At 32.7% G+C, this 24,558-nt stretch overlaps 1 protein-coding gene across 28 annotated transcripts in view; it reads right to left on the bottom strand.

Moving 5' to 3' along the window:
- BAZ2B (bromodomain adjacent to zinc finger domain 2B) overlaps positions 1-24,558 on the bottom strand; it is a 391,511-nt gene that overhangs the window by 55,491 nt on the left and 311,462 nt on the right. For 19 of the 28 annotated variants that reach the window (XM_041721659.1, XM_041721655.1, XM_041721665.1 and 16 more), the window contains 8 exons: positions 22,659-22,869; positions 16,890-16,982; positions 16,713-16,774; positions 12,139-12,204; positions 10,416-10,481; positions 8,977-9,021; positions 8,702-8,734; positions 7,410-7,475 (listed from right to left, as the gene is read on the bottom strand). In XM_041721659.1, the coding sequence (XP_041577593.1) occupies positions 7,410-7,475; positions 8,702-8,734; positions 8,977-9,021; positions 10,416-10,481; positions 12,139-12,204; positions 16,713-16,774; positions 16,890-16,982; positions 22,659-22,869 (642 nt within the window). The remainder of the gene's footprint in view (positions 1-7,409; positions 7,476-8,701; positions 8,735-8,976; positions 9,022-10,415; positions 10,482-12,138; positions 12,205-16,712; positions 16,775-16,889; positions 16,983-22,658; positions 22,870-24,558) is intronic. The other 9 variants (XM_041721660.1, XM_041721666.1, XM_041721657.1 and 6 more) reach the window with 2 other exon arrangements.

Consider the following 24,558-nt stretch of genomic DNA (forward strand, 5'->3'; position numbering starts at 1 on the left):
ACCCTATACTTAATTTCTATAATATTATGTTTTTAATAAGAAAGATGGAGAGAGAGTATGTGCTCACATGCATGAGCAGGGGAGGGACAGAAGAAGAGAGAATAGGCTCTGGGCTGAGTGTGGAGCCGATTCTGAGCTCAATCCCATGACTCTGAGATCATGACCAAAGCTGAAACCAAGAGTTGGACGCCCAATCTACTGAGCAATCCAAGCACCTCTATTATATTATGGTTTGTTACTATGTCAAATATTAGGATTTTACAATGGAACTTTTTGGTTTTGCAAGGTCAATTCACAAGAAACTTCTGATATACCAGAGAAGAATTATGAAACCTATCATGATATGGAAGGAATGTTAAAATATATTTTACAATATTAACATTGGTTAAATTTCAGGGTAATAACTTAAATTGCCTACAAATGAATAAAATATAGCTCTTGACTATATTCTAGGTGGACTATCAATAATGACAAGCAATTAGTGTGCTTTCTCTTAATTTTTTTTGCCTTCATCCCTCCATCCCCTCCAGTTTTCTAGATGTAGAAATTCTTGAAGCAAATGAATTCTCAGAATATAAGTCATTTATAATAAAATATTTTTTAATCATTGTAATTATAGCAATGGAATTTTCTATATCAAAATATTACTAATATTTTAGTTAAGAAGTCATTTACATTTCATTTCAAAGTTGAAATACCTTTTGATAGCAAATGCATTAAATTTAGATTATCCTAAACAGTGAAAAATACATAGGGTGAAAATTTCAAAACTAGTTTTTACTCACATAAAAAGATTACTTTAGGGACTCTCAAGGCATAAATGACAGTATTTCCAGAAATCTACAGCATAATATTAAATGTATGAAATAAATTTATTCTATTTTAGAATCTCAGAAGTTTAAAAACCAAACAATGAATGTGGTAAAATGACCTGTTACTGTAAACTTTTACAACTTATCAGACTGCAAAACAAGACATTTTTAAGAGACCATGGTGCAAAGATGCCTACTTTTTTTGCTTTTTATGACTACTGGGTCTCTTAAGTGTTTGTTCTGTGCATTATTAGGAGAATACATTTCTTTTGACAGCAACTTGTACTTATTAAATTTCAAAGACATAAATATAATTTAAGAGACACAGGTTTACCTCAGGATGTAGGAAGAATACAAGTATAAATAAGATTAATAATATAAGTATTTATAGAAGACAGATATAAAGATTAAAAGTAATAGCGTTTTATGGTAACACTAAATATGAGTAGAACAATCAAGGTAATTTTTTTTTAAAGGGACTACCTTTACATTCAAAATATGAAAACTAAGTTTAAGCAAACAAAAAATTATGAATCACATGACTGAAGAGAGACCCTTACATTTTATATTTTTTATTTTATTTTTTTACATTTTATATTTTAATAAAAAGTTTATTTAATAGGTATAATGTATAAAAAAAACTCCCAGTTATTGTATTTTCTTAAAATCTTCCAAAGTATTACATAGGTCTGTATAATTCTGTATCTAAATACTATGTAGAATAGTTACTGTTATATGTCTCTTAAATTAAAATTATTAATAATTCTTTTTTTAAATTGTTAATAAATCTTGAGTCAGATAATTGAAGATTTTAATATATCTAAATTAAGTTGATAATAATCTTTCAAAAATTGACTATGACATTTAACATTTTATTGGATAGTTAATAGAAAATAATTTTATATTTGTTTTTAGACCATTTAATTTTAAAATTACATTATAAGTACATTATATAAATATAATATACAAGTAGGCCACATAAGTCTTCAACTGAATAAGAGGTTTGCTTAAATAAAACCATCTATATGTGTAATTCTGCTTATTTTCCTTTTTCACTAATGATTAATATAAGTATAGGCTTATAAAACAGTCATAACTTGAATCATGGGTGGGGAGGGGTTATATATTTTTTCTGCTTTCAAATTGTTTACTAGATGACTTCTGAAACCTGAACTACTCTCTTCTATTTTATGGTTTTGTCTCCTAAAGTGCTGACACAGTCATTCTGTGATAGCTGTGTATTTAACAACGTCTTATAGTTTATTAATCCTTGGAGGGAGACATATAAAAGACTCTGACGATTACTAGAGTTGATTATTCAGTTAATATGAGTAAAGTAACTATAAATTTGTGACTAGTATAGCTTAAAGTTTTTACAAATGAAAGAGGAGATTTTGAGCTACTTTGTCACATTACTTTAACTAACCTGTTTCTAGTGCTTAGTAATAATGAAAGCAGATTTGTCTCATATTATATTTGAATTATACTGGGAAATAAGCCTTTTTTTTATTCACTAGACTATTCTTTCTTACATTTTCCTATAAAAATATTTATGAACAATGATATAGTAATGACCCTTTAAAATTAATGAGAGTAATAACAAGTAAGGTAATTTATATAAGTCTGAATATTCTTACTAATTATAGATTTCTTAAAAAGATTTTTATTTATTTGGGCGGGGAGAGCATGAGCAGGGAGGAGGAGCAGAGGGAGATAAAGAGCAAACTCCCAGCTGAGCAGGGAACCTGATATGGGGCCTTGGTCCCAGCCCCGGGATCATGACCTGAGCTAAAGGCAGATGTTTAACCAAAAGAGCAACCTAGGAGCCCCACTAATTATAGATTTATACAAAGGAAAAACTAGTTAAATTAGATTATTTTAGTAAAAATTTATTGATGTAACACTAAATCAAAAAGATCAGTGTAGTATACATAGAATAACATAAAAGTAATGTTTGTATTACTGTCTTACTTTGATGGATATGGGGAGGTTCTTGAAATAACTTCAGATGTTATAGATTTTTAATTAACAAGGCAAAAGCAATTTATTTTTTAACCTCATTAGTTCTTTAAATATTATTCACAGTTTTATTTATCCTTTCTGTTTTTCTTTCTTTACAATCTAGTAATTATATGTTGAAGGTATTAAAAGAATCAAAGGTTACATATAGGCTAGTTCAGAATTTTTAGCTGACCCTGCCTATGTATCATATGGCTTTAATTTTACAATTAATTTTTCTTAATAGTTAATAACACATTTATAGGTAATAGAATATGAAGTCAAGATATTCCCATTATTGGCATTACACTAGTTACATCTTTTGCATGTCAAGTAATAATAAGAAAATGAACAAGTACATAGGAATATTTTGTTAATATTCATTGAGGTGGCACAGTGATTTAAGATCTGGTGAATGTTTGAATTGCTAGTAAAAACATATGCCTAGTTACTGCCTAACTATCCATACTATAAATTTTTATCTCTGATATGATTAAAAAAACATCATTAATACTTTTCAATTTTTTGTTTTCCTACAGTATCTAACCTAATGCTGTGCACAGAATAGTAGTTTAAGAAGTTAAAAAAAAAGGCATGGGGTCTCGGTGGCTCAGTGGGTTGAGCATCTATCTGCCTTCGGCTCAGGTCATGATCTCAGGGTCCTGGGATGGAGCCCTGCATCTGGCTCCCTGATCAACAAAGAGTCTCCTTTTCTCTTTCCCTTTCCCTCTGTGTGCTTGCTTGCTCTCTCTCGCTCAAATAAATTCATTAAAAAAAAAAAGGAGTTAAATGAGTACTTAGTCGATCACAGATCTATAGGTACCATTCAGTAAGGGAACACAATTTACAATCAGAATAACTGGCAAAATTATCTAGTCTTGTTCATAAGTCTATAGTTACCAAAGGATAACAACATTTTAAGAGCTCAGTTTTACCTATGGGGTTCTCTTAAACATTCCAGTAAGGGATTATTTATAACATATGTTATTTTAAATAATAGTTTCTTGAATGTATGACTTTAAGAAAACCACCTAGAGTAAAATAAAAGATTTTATTATTATATAAAGAATTTTATAGCTAGAAAACTATATAAGGTACTATTTCTTTAATGACATTTTTATTGCTAATTTAACTGCCCCCTCATTTTAACTCCTTCCTTCCTTCCTTCCTTCCTTCCTTCCTTCCTTCCTTCCTTCAACTACAATTTTCTAAGCTCCACCTTTGTACCTGGCTCTATAGTGGTAGACAAGACAGATAAGATTCTTTTCCTCACAGATCTTACAACCTGGGAGGAAGCAGATCATAAACAACTTTAAAATAAATAAGATGATGGAATGGAGTTCCAGAAGTGGGGTATAAAAAAATACAAAGTTAGTTGTTCTGGGAAGGTCTCTTGGACAAGTTAACATTTGATCTATAACTAAACAACAAATAAGAACCACTAAAATATATGGTGGAGGAACAGCAATGGTAAAGATCCTTTGTTTAGGATAATAAATAAACAAAAATGACTGGAATATAGTACTTAAGAGGCGAATTGTATGAGGTCAAGTTGGAGTGACAGGTGGAGGTCAGAGCACGTGTGACTGCTTTGTCATGGTGAGCATTTTGGAATTCATTACAATTGCAATGAGAATCCACTGGATAGTGTTAAGATGTAATATGGTTCACTTTCTGGAAAGATCACTGTGCTGCTCTGTGAAGAATGCATAGCAAGTGCTGAGGAAAACAAGCATGAAAATAAGGGAAGGCAGGTTCCTTAAATTATGCTTTACATTATTATTTTACATATGCACATTTTTTGGTTTAGTATTTTGACATGTTCGCCTTGACATTCCTTTTGTATTTTTTTTTTAAGATTCTATTTATTTATTCATGAGAGACAGAGAGAAGGCAGAGATGTAGGCAAAGGGAGAAACAGGCTCCATGCAGGGAGCTCCATGTGGGATCTGATTCCCAGATTGGGATCACACCCTGAGCCGAAGGCAGCCACTCAATGGCTGAGCCACCCAGGTATCCCGACATTCCTTTTCTAATTACTTATGCTTGATGCGGGCCCCAGTCAAGATTGTGTATTTTTCCAATATAGGTGGCTTTCGTTTTTAGTTCTTTCTCACTTTATCTGATACTCGTTTTTATTTTTTTAAGTACTTCAGATAAAAGGGTAAATAATGTGCATCTTACTCATGTTTCTTTTTTCTGAGGATGAATGAGCTAGGAGAGGGAGAGCTGTACTTGGCTTCTCATATTCTTTCCATGTTTTATTGGAATCAATGTACCTGATTTGCTTTATCCAGTTAAAGGTAAATCTTATCCCATGAAAGGTGCTCTTGGTCTTTCATGGATTCTTGGAAGATTTAATTTTAATTGTCTTCATTTATCCTGTGGCTGCTATCTTTCACTCAAGCCAGATCTTACCCATCTCTTTTCATCAGCTTTTCCCACTCTCCTCCCAATCAATAGGAAATAAGAAAAATAGGAAATGGAGCAAGTCATGCCTTTTGGGTATCTCTGAACCTGAGTGTTCACTCTCTTTAATGATCTTACTTTTAGTATTCTCTTGGGTGTTTCCCTTCTACTAAATTCTAGTGTATCTGGAGATAATGTTGTGGGTTATTGTCATTATTCTGCCTTTCTTTAGCTTTTCTCTCAATCAGGAAAAATCAGAATGACACGCCCTCATTCATTTCAGTCCACTAGAAAGAAGTATACTTAGTGGAGAGGAACTTGTCTCTTGAGGGATTTTCTAGGTCTTTTTCATGAGTTGTTCATTCAGTTTCAATCTCTCCAGATTGGAGGAAATTAGGTTGAGCTTTGAGAATTTTAATTAATCCCCTTCCCTACTCTTCCCACTGCCATATACTGCTTTTAGAAGGGAACAGAGATAGCTGCCACACCAATTTCCACAATCTGTTGCCTTTCTCTTTCTCTGCTTGTCATTTTCCAGAGATTATGGTTAGAAATTCACGCATAGGCTTCACCTCTGTGTTAGGTGTAGAGGCTGTCAATGGGCCTGGATAACGAACAGGTTTAGAAGAGAAGACAGGTAGAAAAATGTTAAGACAAAACGTACATGAAGTTTAGGAGAGTCACAAAAAGTGATTGCTTAAAGAGACTTGGAGGTGATCCATGTTAGTAGTTCCCAACCTGGCTATACATCTTGCTAGGCCCATTCTACACAGCAAACACATAGATAATGATCAGGAATTGTAAGCACTGTATGGTGCTAGGCTTTGTTCCAAAAACTTTACACCTACGCTCATACAGATACATACCCATTTAATCATTACTACAAAATGAAATAGGAACTGGTATCATCTCTATCTTCTAGACAAAAAATTTGAATCACAGACAGGTGAAATAACTTCCCTAAGGTCATGTAGCTGGAAAGCACTGAAACTAGAATTCAAATCCAGGAAATTTGGTTACAATGTCCAGTTTCCTAAACAACACACTTTATTGTCTCTATTTATTAGAAATCTATAATGATAATTTAAGCCAGAGCTGAGGCCAAAAGACTGAAATACAGGCCTCTCAAACTTCCAGATCAAACTGTCGTTTTTATTAATTCTCATTTATTAAATGCTTATCTCAATTGATAACTTTATAATCGATAACTTTATAATCCTAGGAGGTATCACTATCTCAATTTTTTTTTACAGATTTTATTTTTATTCATGAGACAGAGAGAGGCAGAGACACAGGCAAAGGGAGAAGCAGGCTCCATGCAGGGAGCCTGATGTGGAACTTGATCCTGGAACTCGATCCTGGGACTCCAGGATCATGCCCTGGGCTAAAGGCAGATACTTAATCGCTGAGACACTCAGGGATCCCTATCATTATCTCAATTTAAAAGAAGAAATAACCTTTAACTAACTAGAATTTAAATAAAAATTTGAAAAAAAAAAGAAAAGAAGGAAGGAAGGAAAGAAAGAAATAAAGAGTAAGCAAGTAAGCAAGGGTTAAAGCAAGTTGGTTCAGAGTCAGCATGGGAATTCTGAGTCTTTCACACTCCAAAGGCCTGGATATAGCGGCCATACCTCCATTCAGTTGCTTTTATACACAATGCATTCCTTTGTAATATATATTTTAACCTTTAATTGATATCTATTATATCCTAAATAAGCTCATTTTGACTTATTCCAATAATTTCCTTATTCTGAATTATTTGTACAAAGTCTATTTTAAGGAAAGTACTCAAACCCAATTTTACACATAGAACAGTAAAGAAGAATTCTAAAGGCAGAAGTCCGTGGTTGGATTGACTAGTATTTCAGTTAAGACACACAGGACTTGCTTAGGCATGCTGTAATATTAATTTTGTAAAACTCTGTTGCAGTAATAAATAACTACTTTTAGCCAAACGAATGCCATTTACTACATTAAAAAAAGATAATTAAAATCTCAGCCAAGAAAATTAACACATAGATTGGAATCCTTCCTACATTCTTTTATGTTCTAACAGTCATTATCTTTAACATTTGGCTTGCTTATAGAAGTCAATAAACCATGACAAACCTATACTCTGAAAAATTTGTATTTAGAAAAACCAGTGCTTTAGGAAAAAATACTAACATTTTTCCAGAAACATACACTTACTTCTGCTTTTTTGCGAGCTTCCATGGCTTTCATAAGCATCATATGTTGTCTCCTTCTCTCTCGTTCCTATTAGGCCAGATAAAATTAGGAAAATAACTAAAATTAACAGTTTGATTTTGAAATGGAAAAACAAAACAAAACAAAACTCAGTATAGCATGTTTAGCATTTATAGACAAGTCACAGTAAATACTAAATATAAGACAAGAATGGCCAGTCTGTGCATGTTTTAGTTCAGGTTTAGAAAGCAAATACAAGAACAATCAAAAGCAAAAAGGTAAAGCAATGAACATGGAGACAGTGTAAACAGAAGCATACAAGATTTACTCATGGTCAGTTGTGATGCTCCTTCAAAAGCTGGCAGAACAAAAAGCATAATGGTTGGCTGGAACAGGTCAGTTACCTTACATCTGCTATTAGAAAAACCACAAATATGTACTGTGGGCCAATTAAACTAAAGGTCGTATAGTTCTTGAATTTTTAGGTCAGGCAGAAATTGATTTATAATCACTTTCACTTCATGGTTTTGGAATTAAGTTATTTTTATTTCAAGCACACTATCATTTTGTAAATTCAATAAGCCACCAACAAATCAGAAAGATTTTTTTTTAAAGCTTTTATACCAATTTAGTTAAACTAGTCGTGGTTCATATACCGACACCAATGAAATGGGATATTCCTATTTACTGATGTCTGCCACTTGATGCGCTACGTAAGACCATAAAAGCTGCACCATGGGCTAATAAATGGAATCTGAAAGGCACAGAATGAAAATAAGATAAGCACTAGTTTTGATAATCTCATTTTATTTAAAAATAAAAAAATCACAGTTATAGCTAATGAATTCTTTTTGTTTAAATGTATTTGATCCCCTCAAAGGGATATTTCTAAAATCATTTCTAAAATTTGTGTATAAAACCAGAATATATTTCATATTCTCTCATCAAACTAACTCAAAATTCCCATTGTATTCAATGGCAGTTTTGCATCTAGAATGATGGGAGAATATGGGTCATTATCATATCTAATTGTATGGTGATCCAACTTTCATCGTGACATCAGTAACGTAAATTTTTAGACAGCAGCCTATATAAGGCTTGCACAATTCAAGTAAAAATCTTGGAGATGATCTTCTTTATAGACAGACAAGCAGATGTATGCAATGCACTGTGCTGTAAAGCCATGCAGCAGTATGTAATATGACAGCAGCCAGTGCTACACTTTATGCATTGCTATGACAACCATATCACAACCAAATCACAATGCGGTGTTAGATGTACAAAAATAAACATACCCATACCATATCTAGTCTATGCCTCTCCAACTCCTGGTAGAAAGAGTTGGCACAACATTATGAAACAGAAATCACAGAGTCATGAAACCAATTTTAACCCCCCAAAAGAAACCAATACCAAAGCAAGGCAATAAACCATAAGATGAAGGAAAAACTTAAGCAGGAATTAAATAGGAAACTTTTAAGAAAACATTTTGAAGCTTTTCCCCAAAATAAATTTAAGAAAAATTATAAAATGTACATTTCAACAATTGTATAACTATCGGCATACAGACCTGGTGCTTCAGAAGAACAGCTTGTTGTCGTCTCATTTCTTTTTCCTTAAAAATAAGAAACTCTTAATATATAATTTTTAAGGAAGATTTAAACATAGCATAAGTATTAACAGTTCCTTTTCTGAAATTGTATAGTCTTGCATTAGGTTGAACCATGTGGAATTGCAAATATTTGATCATTTTTTACTTATATGGTGGCAATTTCATATGGTTCTACTTAATACAGAAAGATAATATGATAATGGCAAGGATCTTATTCAGTAGCCATTTCACTTTAAAATTCAATAACCTCATAGCATATTTCAACGCCACATTCACTGAACTGACTAGCTAAATGGTCAGAGCATATCAGATACAATTGGTACATGTATCCTTAAAATTATTTTAATACATTATATAGAGCAACCCCCAAATCCAACTGATGAGAACTCTCTTCACTCTGAACATAAATCCCCAAATAGACTACATTGTACCTAAATAGCAAGGGTATCATTTCTGTAAACTATCTATGAATGAAAGTAATAACAGACTAAGATCAGCTTAAGACTTTCATGCTCAGCTATAGTTCAGGGCACTACCCTCAAGGGGGTTGGACTTGATGCAAACAATCCTACAAATGACATCAATTTAAATTTTCTTATAAAGATAAAAATCTAGATGATATTAAGGGAAACAATTAAAAGGAGGTAGAAATCTAAAGAAATGAGTAGGAAAATCCATGTACAAAAGATAACTAACAGTTTCCTGGCTTTATAGGATATAATTGTGTCTGTTTCCAAAACCAGTAGGCTCACTAGATGCCCTCTCCTTCAGAAATTAATTATGAGAAAGCGTCGAAGGTGAGGGGTAGAACGTGTGTGTGTGTGTGTGTGTGTGTGTGGTTAGGGGGTCCAACTCTCTAATGCTTCGTGACAGAAAATCAAAACCAAGACATAACACAAATTAACAATGGTTAATTTTATTATCGGCAAATAAAGTTGCTCGATTAGGTTTTTGTTTCTGTAGGCTCTTCACTTTTTAATAGTTAAAATAGTTGCTAGACATTAACCAAGATAAGGTTATAATTGAAGGAGAGAATCAGATTTGGGACACAGTTTGGAACATAAACATCAACAACACAAAATAGCTTTGGAAAGATTATTCTGGTTCAGCAAACGCATATACAGGTATTATGCGATAGTTTACATTTCTGACTTGATGTTTGCTACTCAAAGAGCTCAAAGCATCACATAAAACCTGTATAATGAAATTCAGAAAAACATGTACAAACAATATACATACAAAAAAGCACACATTATACACATGTTATATCTGTGCTAAACATTTTTTTAAGATAATCATTTTGAGGAGAGCTACTTTTTCATATAATTGATACTGGTGTAACATCATATAGTTTTTATTTTTGAAAAATAAAAACTCTGGTTCTCATCTAAACTAACCTTTATTCGTTTCTCGGCCTCCAATAATTTGGCATTTGCTGCTTCTTCCTTCTTTTTCTTTTTAGCCTGTGCATGCAAAACAGGTCTCAAAGTCATGCAACAGCACTACTACAACTTAAAAATAATCTCAGACTTGAAAAATGGAGCTACATGCCTCACAAGGTACAAAACAATATGTAACATATATGTAGACACATAGTTCCCCCCAGTTAAAATTATATTTAACATAACTAATTTCATTTTTCAGTTAAAATTATATTTAACATACTAATTTCATTTTTAATTTACAGATTAGCATTAGTATGTGCAAAAATTCTTAAATGCATAAGAGTATGTCGACTTTCATTCTTCAATCCGTTAATAGTCTGAAATATCTGAGTGTTGATATCATTTTAACTTAAAACTTAAATCACAAAACTGATTTTGTGGCATGTATTGTCTTTTTTTTTCTGTTTTTAAAAATAAAACATGATCACTGTAGAAAATTTAGAAAATGGCGTGGATTTTAACAGATAAACAAAAACTATGAATAAATCAGTAAAAATGCACATGTCCACTTTATTTGAAATTTCTTTTCAACATTTGAAATTTGAGATAAAGAAATCCATTACTCAGATGATTTAAATGAAACATTAAATCTCATTTTCTCTAGCTGTACAATGTGGTTAAATAAAGGCTTTTTTTTAAGTAAACATATTTCATGAAGTACATTTTGAATATCAAAATCATGCTATCAAATTTGAGATTCACAATCTTATAGTCTTTAACTATCTAACCCAATAGTTATTATCAGTTTACTTTAGGATAGGCATATTTTCTATTTGAGGGGTTTTAAAATTAATTTGAAGTGGGTAAGGAAGTATGTCTATTATTTCTAGACAGAATAAAACTGTAACAGAAAACCTCAGCTATCTGGAGTCATCAGGGAATTGTTTTATATGACAATGGTTTCCTGAATAGCTGATAAGTTATAATAATTTTAAACATTAAAAGTTTATTTTCACAATTTTGGATGAAAACAATTTTGAGACATATGCCTGTTTAGAAAGAGTACACTTAACACAATTTGGCTTTTTCTTGATGACTCAGGGCCATTGTTCTGAACATCAGTTATTTTACTGCACAGTTCGATATAGTAATGTATTTTGGCCATTACGGTGTTGAAAATTGCTTGCTATTCAACTATAAAATTACATACTCTTGCTAGGATTTTGAATTCCTATATATGTGGGTTGGAGTTTTTCTGCATTTTTTCTTGCTGTCTTTCAGCTATTACTTTTGCTGTTGCCATTATTATGTCCTCTAGCCCTACTCCAGGAGCTTCAGGGGAAGAGAGATATATTAGAAACCAGAAAAATAAGCTAAATTATTTCTACATTTAAAATTTACTTTTACTTTTATAACATTTTATTTCTAAGTTGAAAATAAATATCTGACTATAAGTCCTAACGGTTTTAGCACATGAACCTTCTGACAACTATATTGGCTGCTCAGAGATTTCTTCTCTTTTCTGTCTTGTCTGATTTTCTGTGTTTTTATTATTAGGATTACATTAGCCTGCTAAATAAGGTTCAGATAAGGTCTTACTCTATGTGTTATGTGTAAAGAGAATTTCTGATGAACATATTAATTTGTTGAGTGAGAGAACTCGTGCATAAAATTTATATTTTTGTAGACTTTAAGATATATATTACTTTAATTATATCATATTTAAGAGTTCTACCTCTAGAATTTGCTGGGCTCGAAGTTCTTTTTCCATTCTGATTTGTTGTATTCTTTTAATTTTTTCCTGTAGAAAAAATAATGATAATTTAAGACAATAAACTAAATATATGGTGAAAAGTATTTAAGTTGAATCAAGTGATTTAAGATATAAGTGCATATTCATCAAAGATTGCCCATGCTGGATATAAAAGTTAATGATTTAGCTTAACATCATATATATATATTCATGTCTTAAATTAAAGTGAGTTCATAAAATTTCTCAAAACAATTTATAAAATACAAATGCTAAATAAGTATATAGATACCAGGTAAACCAAGGTAATTAAACTCTGTTAGCCTGTATGCAAGTAAAAGTAAACTTAATTTGAGATAAATATAGGTCAGAATAATAGGGAAAAAATAGTACCTCAGGAGTCAGAAAACTTAAGGTTAGTCCTGAGTTAGTCATTCACTGCATGATCTTGAACAAATAACTACTCTTGTATAAAACAGGGAGAGGTGCTTGCCCTTTACTCACTATGTCATGATGAAATTAAAATCCTTTAAAAATATATAGTGTCATACAATTCTAATAGATTATTATTTACAACAATTTCCATGCCATAATTTAATTTCACATGGTGAATAACATGACATTAATTTTAATTACTACAATAAGCCAAATTCAGAAGTAATCTTTTTTTTTAAAATTAATTTTTATTGGTGTTCAATTTACCAACATACATAAAAACACCCAGTGCTCATCCTGTCAAGTGTCCACCTCAGTGCCCGTCACCCATTCCCCTCCAACACCCGCCCTCCTCCCCCAGAAGTAATCTTAACATTACTGTAAAATGGATTAATTATTGGGGTGGCTCAGTTGGTTAAGTGTCTGCCTTGGGCTTAGGTCATGATCCTAGGGTCCTGAGATCTAGCCTGGAAGATGGGCTCCCCGCTGAGCAGAGAGTCTGTTTCTCCTGCCTCTACTCCTGCCCTCCCCTCTGCTCGTGTGTGCTCTGTGCTCCCTCTTACTCTCTTTCTCTCAAATAAACAAATTAATACATAAATAAATGGATTAATTAACAATTTAACACTGTAGGGAATGATTCACATGACATACTAGGTATTCATATTGTCTAAATTTAATATACTAGTTATTGTTTCAGAATTTACTGATCATGTAAACATTGATAAGAACTTTATATATAATTTTTTTAATTATGCAATATACTATAAGCATATTGTTAACAATTTCATGTTCATAAATCCCTCTGAAATTCCCAAATTGGCACTAATAAGAATATATATTTAAAAAAAAAAACCTACCTAAATTGTTCTACTTGCAAATTGTATTGGTCCTAGGATTTCTAAAACCAACACATTTATACTGCTTTCTATTATAATACCTATGGACCAATGTCCAGATGTTAGTGTACCTTTTGAAGCTATGGTTTAATGTTTTTAAACTTACTCCTTTCTTCCCCCCAGATTAATGTTATTGATTCCCTGCAGGGCTCTACTGCAGGAAAATGAGATTTCTTTTTTTTTTTTTTTTAATTTTTATTTATTTATGATAGTCACAGAGAGAGAGAGAGAGAGGCAGAGATACAGACAGAGGGAGAAGCAGGCTCTATGCACCGGGAGCCCGATGTGGGATTCGATCCCGGGTCTCCAGGATCGCGCCCTGGGCCAAAGGCAGGCGCCAAACCGCTGCGCCACCCAGGGATCCCAGGAAAATGAGATTTCTGAAATTACTGTTCTCATTCTAGAAGACTGATCAAATTCTATAATTTTGTTTTTGGTGATCCTACTTGGTACTTATTATTAATTATAGCTTGCCAAACATCAAAACTCAACATATTTTTTATTTCATTTCCAAATCTTAGAGAAGGCTCTACCTGATTCACACTTGATAATTTATTTAGATTAGAACTTGAGACCTATGTGAAGCATACTTGTGAATTAATTTTTCTGCTTTTGTTAATCATAAGGTTATAAGGTGGTATGTTCTGAAGTCAGTAAAAGTCATTCATTATTCTCTTCAGGACAGAGATAGGTATGGGATCTTAGGCTTATGTATACTCAGTCAGAACTTTATATTAGATGTCCAAGCGATTCATATATGTGTACATATATCTGATAGTGCTGTCATCAGTATTAATAGAGATAAGCCTTATTTATAGATTATAATACTGGGTCACCTTAGAATATTGAGTACCCAAGCACTGAACTGGGCACTTCACATAAAATATCTTATTGATCATTAGATAAAAAACAACATAGGAGTTGAAGTTATCATTTTTTTTTAAACCTAAAACAAAATTGAAGTTCCTAGAGGGTAAATATTTTGCCTAAGGTCAAATACTAAATACAGAGAAGACCTGGTCAGATTCCATTGCTTCTGTTCCTTTTCCTTCATAATAATGCTTCTGCAGGTCTCCAGAAAATTGATTAGAGGACTATACAGTGATATTTTGGGCTACTAGATGGAAAAAATAATCCAGAGGATGAGAAGCACATGCTACTATTCTATTCCAGATCTAACTAATGCTGACTTTAAAATAGGCATTGTATAGCTGTGTGAGTAAACCTATGCTAGACTTTGTTGGCAACAAGGAAGAAGTCATTATGAGACTAGCCTCAGACAAATATCCTGATGAATATCTAAATATCAGTTCATTTGTATTAATGTTGCTAGACTCTTGAGACCCCAATGCTTTTTTGGTTGGCAGGGTAAAGTAAGCCTACACCCTAGGCTTAGGGTGTAGCCACTTCAAGAGTTTAGGATCACAAGCTGAAGTTAGAGTGCTGATGGGATTTGATGTGTCTCTAGCCATCAGGAAATAGGATAGGCTATAAAAACAGTATTTCACTTAAATGAAATAGAAACTATTTTAACATATATATGTAATATGCAGTAAATATAGTATTCTAAAAAATGTATTCATGAGACTACATATTTTTAAGTCAATCTTATAGCGTCTTTAGCAGTCACAATCAACAAAGTAAGGAAAAAGTTCAAGTTTACAATCAGCTACATTGAATTACAGTAAAGGAATATACCGTATAGTTTGGTGTTTTATTTTTAAATTTTAATTAATTATTTTTAGATTTTATTTATTTATTTGAGATAGAGCACAAGCAGGCAGAGCAGCAGGCAGAGGGAGAGGGAGAAGCAGGCTCCCTGCTGAGCAGAGAGCCCCACGGAGGGATTCCATCCCAGGACCCTGGGATCGTGACCTGAGCACTTAACTGACCGAGCCACCCAGGTGCCCTTACTTTGGTGTTTTCTATCTTTTAAAAAGTGAGCATTTCCTTTATGCCAGGCATTGTGGTAGACATTTTAATCATTTAACCATTAACTGATGCAGTTATTTTCTTTTACCAAGGAGAAAATAGAGATGAAAATGAAAGAGAAAGAGAAAACAGCTCATCTAAGGTCACAAAAATATTAAGCAGCAGAGCCCATAATCAACCCTTGGCTCACTGACTACAGACTAAGTTCTGGGCTCCCCATTCCACATCCACTCTCCATCATCCCACTGCTTTAGCCAATACAGGAGGAACCTTGAAGGTACCCACATCACATCCAGCCCAACCCATTTATATAGCAGCTATTTATATAACAACACAATTTAATTTGTTTCATACTCAGGAATAACTACTTGCTGCTGAAATATTTAAACAAGTGGTAGTTTCTCTCATTTCCTTTCTGCTTTAATTGTTATGTGAATATATGGAGATGACAGAGTAGTTCACACATTCTGATCTTAAATAAACCTAAATATCTTGTCATGTAATGCTTTATCTGTAAAAATTTTAAAATCATTTCATTTATACTTAATTTTGAAAACTACATAGGCGAGCGATATAGTAGACATAAGATAGAATACTAGATATGCCGAAATAGTGCTTTCTTGTTTTTTTTGTTGTTGTTGTTGTTTTTTGTTTTGTTTTGGCAGTAGTAATTCTTAAGCATTCGGAAGCAGTGGGGACAAATCTTATTCTGTATAACATGAGTTTAATTTTTTATTCATATTTTATTGTTTTATAACAACATGCTTTTCTTACTAAAATATGAACATTTAAGCAATAGCCTTCATTTACTGATACCGTACTTTGAAAAATTGGAAAGCTGTTCACGATGTCAACTTATATTCAGAGTCTATCAGAATATGAAAAATACTTAGATTTACTTTGTGGTAATCTCTAAAAACTTGGAAGTAGAAGACTTGGTTCAAAAATGAGGTGAATTTTAGGGGCACCTGGGTGGCTCAGTCAGTTAAGCATCTGCCTTCAGCTAACATCACTGATGATCCCAGGATCATGGGATGGAGCTTGCTCCCTACCCTAACCCCCACCGCTCATGCATGTACACACAAACTTGCTCTCTCAAATGAATAAAATCTTTAAAAAAAGATGAGGTGAATTTTAACTAATGCAAGAGGACAACTTTCTAAGATACACAAGAGAAATCAAAATGAAAATATAAAAAAAAAGAAAAAGAAAATGTATATATATATATTCATATACCAATAGAACCCCCAACATAACATTTGTATTATAAAAATCAGTTCTAACACATAAACGTACCTGTTGTTTCATAATCTTTATTTGTTCTTTTTGCTTTCTCTTTTCTTCAGCAGCCATTATTGCTATGGTGAAAAACCAAAGCACAGATATCATCAGCAAGGGAATGAAGAGGAGAAGCTTCTTATGAATTCCCCAATACTTACTCTTCCTGTGTATGTTTTCATTTAAGTCACCCACCTTGTTGTTTTTTAGCTTCTTTGGCAACCCGAGCCTGTTCCTGCTTTTGAAGTTTTCTCAAAAGCTTTATTTGTGCTGCTTGCCTGGCTATTTCTGAAAAACATAAAATTTCAAGGAATATTAACAACTTTACATGATTGCTAATCTAAAAATAATAACTGTGAAACTGGTATCATGAAGGACATAATTTTTAAGAAAATTGCCTAAGGTTAGATACCAACTGGGAGAATGGTGTCTCAGGAAACTTCATGTTAATTTCCCCTAGAATCTGCCAAATTATTTCACCAAGTATGATCCCATATACAGAACTACACAGAAATGATACTTTTAATCCTCTTCATAGAGGCCAATCTAAGTATATATTTTTTTCACATTTCATGTTAATTCCCACATTGTAGGAAAATAGCTCTTACTATGCAAAAGTAGTGATATAGCTTCAGTCTTAAAAGATAACAGAATATATAAAAAGGAGAAAGAACCCCAAAGAGAACAAATACAAAGCCTCTAAAACTCTGTATCTCAATCAGCTATATAAATGGTAAAATTTCTGAATCCAGTGACATTTTCATTTATAAAGGAGGGCCTAAATCTCCAAAAAAAAAAAAAAAAAAAAAAGAGTACAGAATGTCAGTGAATTTCAAAGACAACCTAGTCTTCATAATGTTTAAAGACAAATATATGAAACTGTGATAGGCTGACATAATTAAATGGCCCCAACTATTCATTCTTCCCTCCATCCATATCATTTGCAGTGTGACTTTGCAATTCCTCTTATGAAGAGGTGAAATACATTTTCTTGTTCCTTGATGCTAAGTTCAGCCATGTGATCTTCCTTGGCCAGTAGGATGTTAGCACTGGATGTTGTGATGCACACAGAAGTTTTAAAACATATACTTGTACTCTATTTTTACTCTTGTACCTTGCCATTTACTATAACGACATGTTTGGGCTAGGCAGCTGAAGGTTGGGACATGTGGAATCAGTTGACTTCACATATGTGAACAAGCCCAGCCAAGATCAGCAGAGCTGCCTAATTTCCCTCCAGCTGCTTCCATCTGTGCAACAATTAATGCTTGGTGTTGTACATCACTGAAGTTTTGTGGTTGGCTGTTTCCCAGCATTACTGTGGCAGTGGGGTAACTGATACAGAAGGCATGTAATGTCATGCTTTCTTCTACTGGCAAACTTGGTCAGAATACTTTTAACTATAAAAGTAGTATATCATAATATTTTTTCATAAAATACCATCTTACATTAGACATTATTTTAAACTTTGTAGATGAGTTTCAAGAAATCTTTATATTATATTCAATAATGAATATGATTGGCTGACACCTGAGTTACTTGAGCTTTACTAATAATTTCCATCATTTATTGAATTATATGAACTTGTTTAATCTTCATAACAATCTTATGAGATAGGCAACATTATCCCCAATTTACAGATGAAATAACTAAGGTTCACAAAGGTTAAATAGTAAAGCCAAAATACAAACCCAGGTCCTTCTGACTTCACAGTTTGTATGGTCCTAAGAACTTCTAAGAAAAATTGAATGCCTTGAGATTTTAGACAAGAATCTAAACCTGTGTCTTTGTAACAGCTGAAGTGACCTTGGTTACTATGGCTGATTTTCTACCAACAAGTATTTTAAAAGAGGAGATGGGATGTAAAAAATCTTATTTGACCTAGTAAACTGGAATTGTTGATGAAAGATAAAATGGAAGATAATGCTGAAATATATCTTTAATCGTCCAATAATTTTCAATACTAAGTTATAAGCATCATCAAAAATTTCTGAACCACATAAAAAGGATCTTCTTTTGTTCACTAAATACCCTGGGAAATAAAGATCTATAAAGTAGGCTACAGAATCAACAAACTCCAATAATAATCTACCTGAAGAATACTGTTCTCACCTATGATAATACCAGATGACTATTTTTCTAACATTTAAGAACTGAAAGCTTTCACTGAACTCTGCTATAAAGACCTAAGTCTACCTTAAAATGTAAAGATGTGTCAAGTGTTAAAAAGAATATTTTCTTGTAAATGTGGCATAGGTATGATCTTTTGTTCCAAGCAAAACTGATGCTCTCAAATAGAAGTCTGGCTTACAATAAATAAATGCTATATTTAGGTTTGTATATGTGTATGAATGTATTGGCCAACTTCAAGCCCCATACAACTACACAGTATTTTTCATTTTTAAACCCTTAGGACAGAAAATCATTTAAAAGTTCAACCCGTATCTTTTTACTTTAGCAAGGAAGATAAAATTCTTATCATTAAAATTCACATAGCAGGGTGCCTGGGTGGCTCAGTCTGTTAAGCGTCTGCATTTGGCTCAGGACATGATCCCTGGGTCCTGGGATTGAGCCCTACATTGGGATCCCGACTCAGCAGAGGAGTCTGCTTCTCCCTTTCCCTCTGCCCTGCTTATGTGCTCTCTCTCGCTCACTCTCTCTCTAAATCTTTAAAAATATTCATATAGCTTAAATTTTATGAGTAGTTGGAAAGTGTTTTTAAAAGTTAGAAGCACTATGGAGGAAGGAGAATGAGTTAAAAGATCTAGAGAATTCACTCAGGCTCTGAGAAATAAACTGCTTCCAATAGCTTCTCATTTATTTAGCTTATGGTTGCTAAATAGATTATCTGTTACAACTTTTGAAATATCAATTTGAGGGAATCCCTGGGTGGCTCAGTGGTTTAGCCCCTGCCTTTGGCCCAGGGCCTGATCCTGGAGTCCCGGGATCGAGTCCCACATCGGGCTCCCCGCATGGAGCCTGCTTCTCCCTCTGCCTGTGTCTCTGCCTCTCTCTCTCTCTCTCTGTCTCTCATGAATAAGTAAATTAAAATCTTTGAAATATCCATTTGAAAAATATTTATGGATTAAGAAATTACCTATTTAAGTTTCAAAGATAAAATTTTATTTTTGAAGTAGTTTACACACAGGTTTAGGGATATTTTACATATACCACATTTCTTTGATTCTGAGATGCATTTTAAAATATAATCTAAAATCAGAATGTGCCTGAAAATTGGCAGTACTTTTCTTTCTTAGTAGTGCATCTTTAAATAGTGGTGCATGAAATGATTGTGGCATCTCAGATTCTATGATATATGAAATGTAGAGGTACTATTTGATATCTTAGAAAATTTAAGGTATTAATTGTATTGGTGAGTTTATTTATTAGGTTAAAGTCTTTTTCATATTGAAACCTTCTTAGATTCTTATTTTTATTCTCTTGAGAAATTAGAGAGCTCTCATTTCATAATGTTTGGATATATAAAGTTTGCATTTATTTTTCTGTTCTGAATTTTTCTTCAAATTTAGTTCAGTTTTTTAGTTTAATTGAGGCCTAGTATGATAATAATATATAATAGGAACTTGTAGGATCCCCTCAGATAATCCCCCCAAACTGTTAATATAGAAGCCCTTTAGAAGTTAAAGGGGTAATAAAGTGACACATTCCTTTCTTCCCAAGAAAAACATGCATATTTTACCATATATGTTTGTAAGTATTATTTATTTTCTGTTAAATATTTAACATTTATATACTTGTTGAGAAAAAACGTATATACATAATCAGGTCAAAGATATCAGAACTTGCAAAATGCCAACGTAAAAAGGGAGGCTAATGTAACAGAAAACAAACCAATCTGAAATCTAGAGGGAGAAAAAAATTGGGGTAAAAGTTAAATAATTAGCCCCTAAAATGTTAAAATAAAATTCAGTTAATTTTACAAATATAAAGTTGCTATTTTAGATACTAGGCATTAATAGTATTTTATTAGATACACAAGATATACTTGAAAAACTCATGCTCTGGGTATCAGTTAATTTCAAGTTTTCTTATCTTAGGTAAACAATGCATACTCATCACTATTATACATTCATCAAAGAGTCAGTGGATTACCAACAATATTAATTTAAAAACTTATCATTTATGGCTATATCTGTTAATACATTAACTTTTTTTCAACCTTCACTAGTAACTATTCAAGGGAGATGAAAGTCTTAACAGAAACCAAATAAAATAAAATAAATTTCCCAAATAAGGTGCCTGGCTGGCTCAGTTGGAAGAGCATGAAAGTCTTGACCTGAGCCATGTTGGGTATAGAGATCACTTAAACAAATAAATGAATAAATGAACTAAAAAAAATTTCACTACCATACTAAGGCAGAGAAAAAATTATAGGACATTAAGTTACATGCCAGGCAGCTAATTTACCTGCTATTAATTGAAGTATGAACTAGTGCAAGCTTTTTTGGAGTCATATTTGCCTGCTAGCTACCAAAATTGAAAATGCATATACGCTTTTTAAAATATTTTATTTTTTTTGCACATATGCTTTGATTCAAAGATTCTATCTCTGCAATTTTATACTATAGATAGACATACCCATAGAAGGATATGAATAAATGCATAATATCTGTTTACTACAGGGCTGTTTGTAATAGCAAAGACTGGGAAACAGCTCAAATAGTCATCAAAAAAGACTGACTGAAATATGGTGGAGCTATACACAGTGCATTACTTACTATTCAGCTATTAAATGTGTAAGGTTGATTTTTAAGTGCAGATACAGGAAGATGTTCAACACAAATTAAATGGAAAAAAGTAAGCTGAACAGGATGTACACTATAAGTACATTTATTTTTGAAATGAAAAAAATATGTGTGTGTACATATATATATTGTGTGTATGTAGGAGTGTGTGTACACGTTTCTCAACAGATTTACAAAAAAAATTGTTAATAATGATGCCACTCATGAGAATCTTTTGTTTTATAGTGAGAGAGAATGAGTGTCTCTTTACTGTAAAGCATTCTGTTTTATAAGCTTTTGTGTGGGTGTCTGTTTTATAATAAAAACAAAGCAGCGACAAAGAATTATGATGGTATTTACAATAAAGGGAAATAAGCCAAACTTTTCCTCCAGAAAAAAACCATGAGAAGTAAAAATCCTAGCTTTTTAAGTCAGTTTTTATTATTAAACCTTTATATTGATATATATGTTTATATACCAACACAGGTATTGATGTATATTTAGATAGCCTTAAGAGGATTCACATTTGTAATTAATAACTCATAACAGAAATATTTTAGTCAGTTTTCTCTGTGTCAGACATGGCATGGGAACTTCATGTTGATAATTTACATTGTAGTTTTCAGTTATAATACAATTGAGATTAATATGAGCACTTTATGCTTTATACATAACACTTTCTAGAGATCTTAAAATACTTTTTGATTTAAATCTATTACTTGGCCATTTTGAAAATATATATGATATATCCAGACTACAGAAGAACCCAAACTAAAAAGACTGGGGTTACTTACCAGTAATTGGAGTTCTCTGACTGAAAATTTACTCCACAGATCCACATATTTTGGAGTTATTCCCTTGTACCACCTCAAGGAATCGGGAGCTGTTAAAATGAGAATTTCCAGAAGGTTGGCACAACCTTAAGGCATGTGCCAAGTGCTGGTTGATTCCCTTTCTGTGCAAGCCTTAAAAGCTTATCCCCCACATTTGTAGTTCCAAACACACAGGGTATGATGTGTTTATGAGTATGGCTCTTGAAAGGAGCTTACCTAATCAAAGAACTCCAGTTACCAGTGGGATTCCTTATTTTCTTACTTTAATTCTAACACAAATATCTATTTTTTAGAAAGTGAGAACTGTATCATTCATAAGTCAAAAACGTTAAGAGATACACAGACTTTTTTAGTATGATTATTACAGTATATTATATATTTCTTACCTTGAGCTTGCAATTTTCTTAGCAATTTGGCATCTGTGTTATCTAGAAACTCAGTACTTCCCACATTTGGAGGTCGACCCTTCCGACGTCTCATCCTGGATTCTTCTCTTGCTCGCTGTCTATCGGGATTTGGCGGTCTTCCTCTACGGCCTTCCATTGCCCTGATACGGGGAATGACATCTTCTTCTTTCAAAAGACACCACTGCATTCCCTTTTAATTAACATTTTATAGAAATAATATGTTAAAATCAAAGTGAACAAAAGTGATCAACATGTCAGAAAATTCTAGGTCAATTTGGATATCTTGAAGTTTATAAAAGCTGGTACAAACCTTAGGAATTTTATTTTTTAATTAAATTTATAATTGTTCATTGCCTTTGGCATATCTTCGGTATCCTTACTTTAATGATCAAGTTTAAACATATAGAGAGATCTATATCTATTAACATATATTTATAAACATATGTATCTATAAACACATAGAGATATATCAATCACCATTTCTGAACTATAATGATGATAAAGTTGACAGATATTTGGAAATAGTAGTTGTGTGATGACATCCCTATAGATTGTTTTCATATGTTACCAGTTCAACCAATCATGAAGCTATCTAAATAATGGAAGGAAGTTTCTCTTTATAGACATATTATAGCTAATAAATCAAGAAGGAATATAAGAGTCAGAATATCAACATTGTGTAATACCTGATGAATTCATGGAACTAAGCACTGAACTTGAGTGGCTGGCAATCATCAGAAATAGAGACAACTGGACAGACATCAACCTCCTGATGGAGGTTCACTCCATTATCTATAAATTAATCTTGCCCCCCACCAAATAAATCAGGCCTAGATTTGATTAAGTCTGGACCTATTTACTATAACTTTATAGAAGAAGTAAGATAACTAGTGTATGTTAAACCACACGGTGAAATCCAGTCTTTATGAAATTCAACAAAGTATTCAGTTCAACAAGTATATTTCAAGAACTTAAAAAAAAACAAACAACTGTACGAAGATTAGAGGAGCCTTAAGAGATGTATCAAATACATTTTATTTATTGATTTAAAAGATAAACCAGATTATGACAATTAAGGAACATCTGAAACTGTGAACAATGCCTAACACTTGATGATATCCAGAAATGATCATTTTAAAGTGTGATAATGATATTCTTGTAGAAACAAGAGTCCTCATCTTCTAGAGATACAAACACACTGAAAAATTTACAGATGAAGTAAGATGTGTAAGATTTGCTTCAGCAAATTATGGAAGAGTAGAAGTAGATGGGGGCATAAAACAATTGGCCACATGATAATTTCTAAAGCTGATGATAGGGGACATGGTATATATTATACATTTGAGACTTCCCATTGGAAGACCCCCAGCAGGAACACATACACCAGCATAATGCTACTGCATTATAGGAATAATCCTGCTGAGTATTTAGATACAATTTGACTCTTGTTTTTATTATTCCTCACATGTTGATCAAAATATACTATTATATTTACCTTATTTCTCGGCCTTAGTATCTCATTCATTTTTTGAATGAGTATCTCATTCAAAAAAAATACAAATACTACTCTTGCTACCATAATGGATGATAGTTATAACCCACATTTCAAGCACTGTGCTTTGTTTCAGACATTTTCAACATATTATATACTTTAATCTTCATAACAGCTCTATCTGGGTTTTATTGTTCCTACATTTCAACTGAGGAAATTCTGAGCCAGTAAGGTTAAATAATTCCCTGAAGTACAGAGGCAACAAGGAACAGAACTGTATTTTGTTCTTTTTTAAGATTTATTTATTTATTTATTATTCATGATAGACACAGAGAGAGAGAGAGAGGCAGAGACACAGGAGGAGGGAGAAGCAGGCTCCATGCCGGG

Source organism: Vulpes lagopus, chromosome 11, assembly GCF_018345385.1.
Source record: "Vulpes lagopus strain Blue_001 chromosome 11, ASM1834538v1, whole genome shotgun sequence".
Lineage (NCBI taxonomy): Eukaryota > Metazoa > Chordata > Mammalia > Carnivora > Canidae > Vulpes > Vulpes lagopus.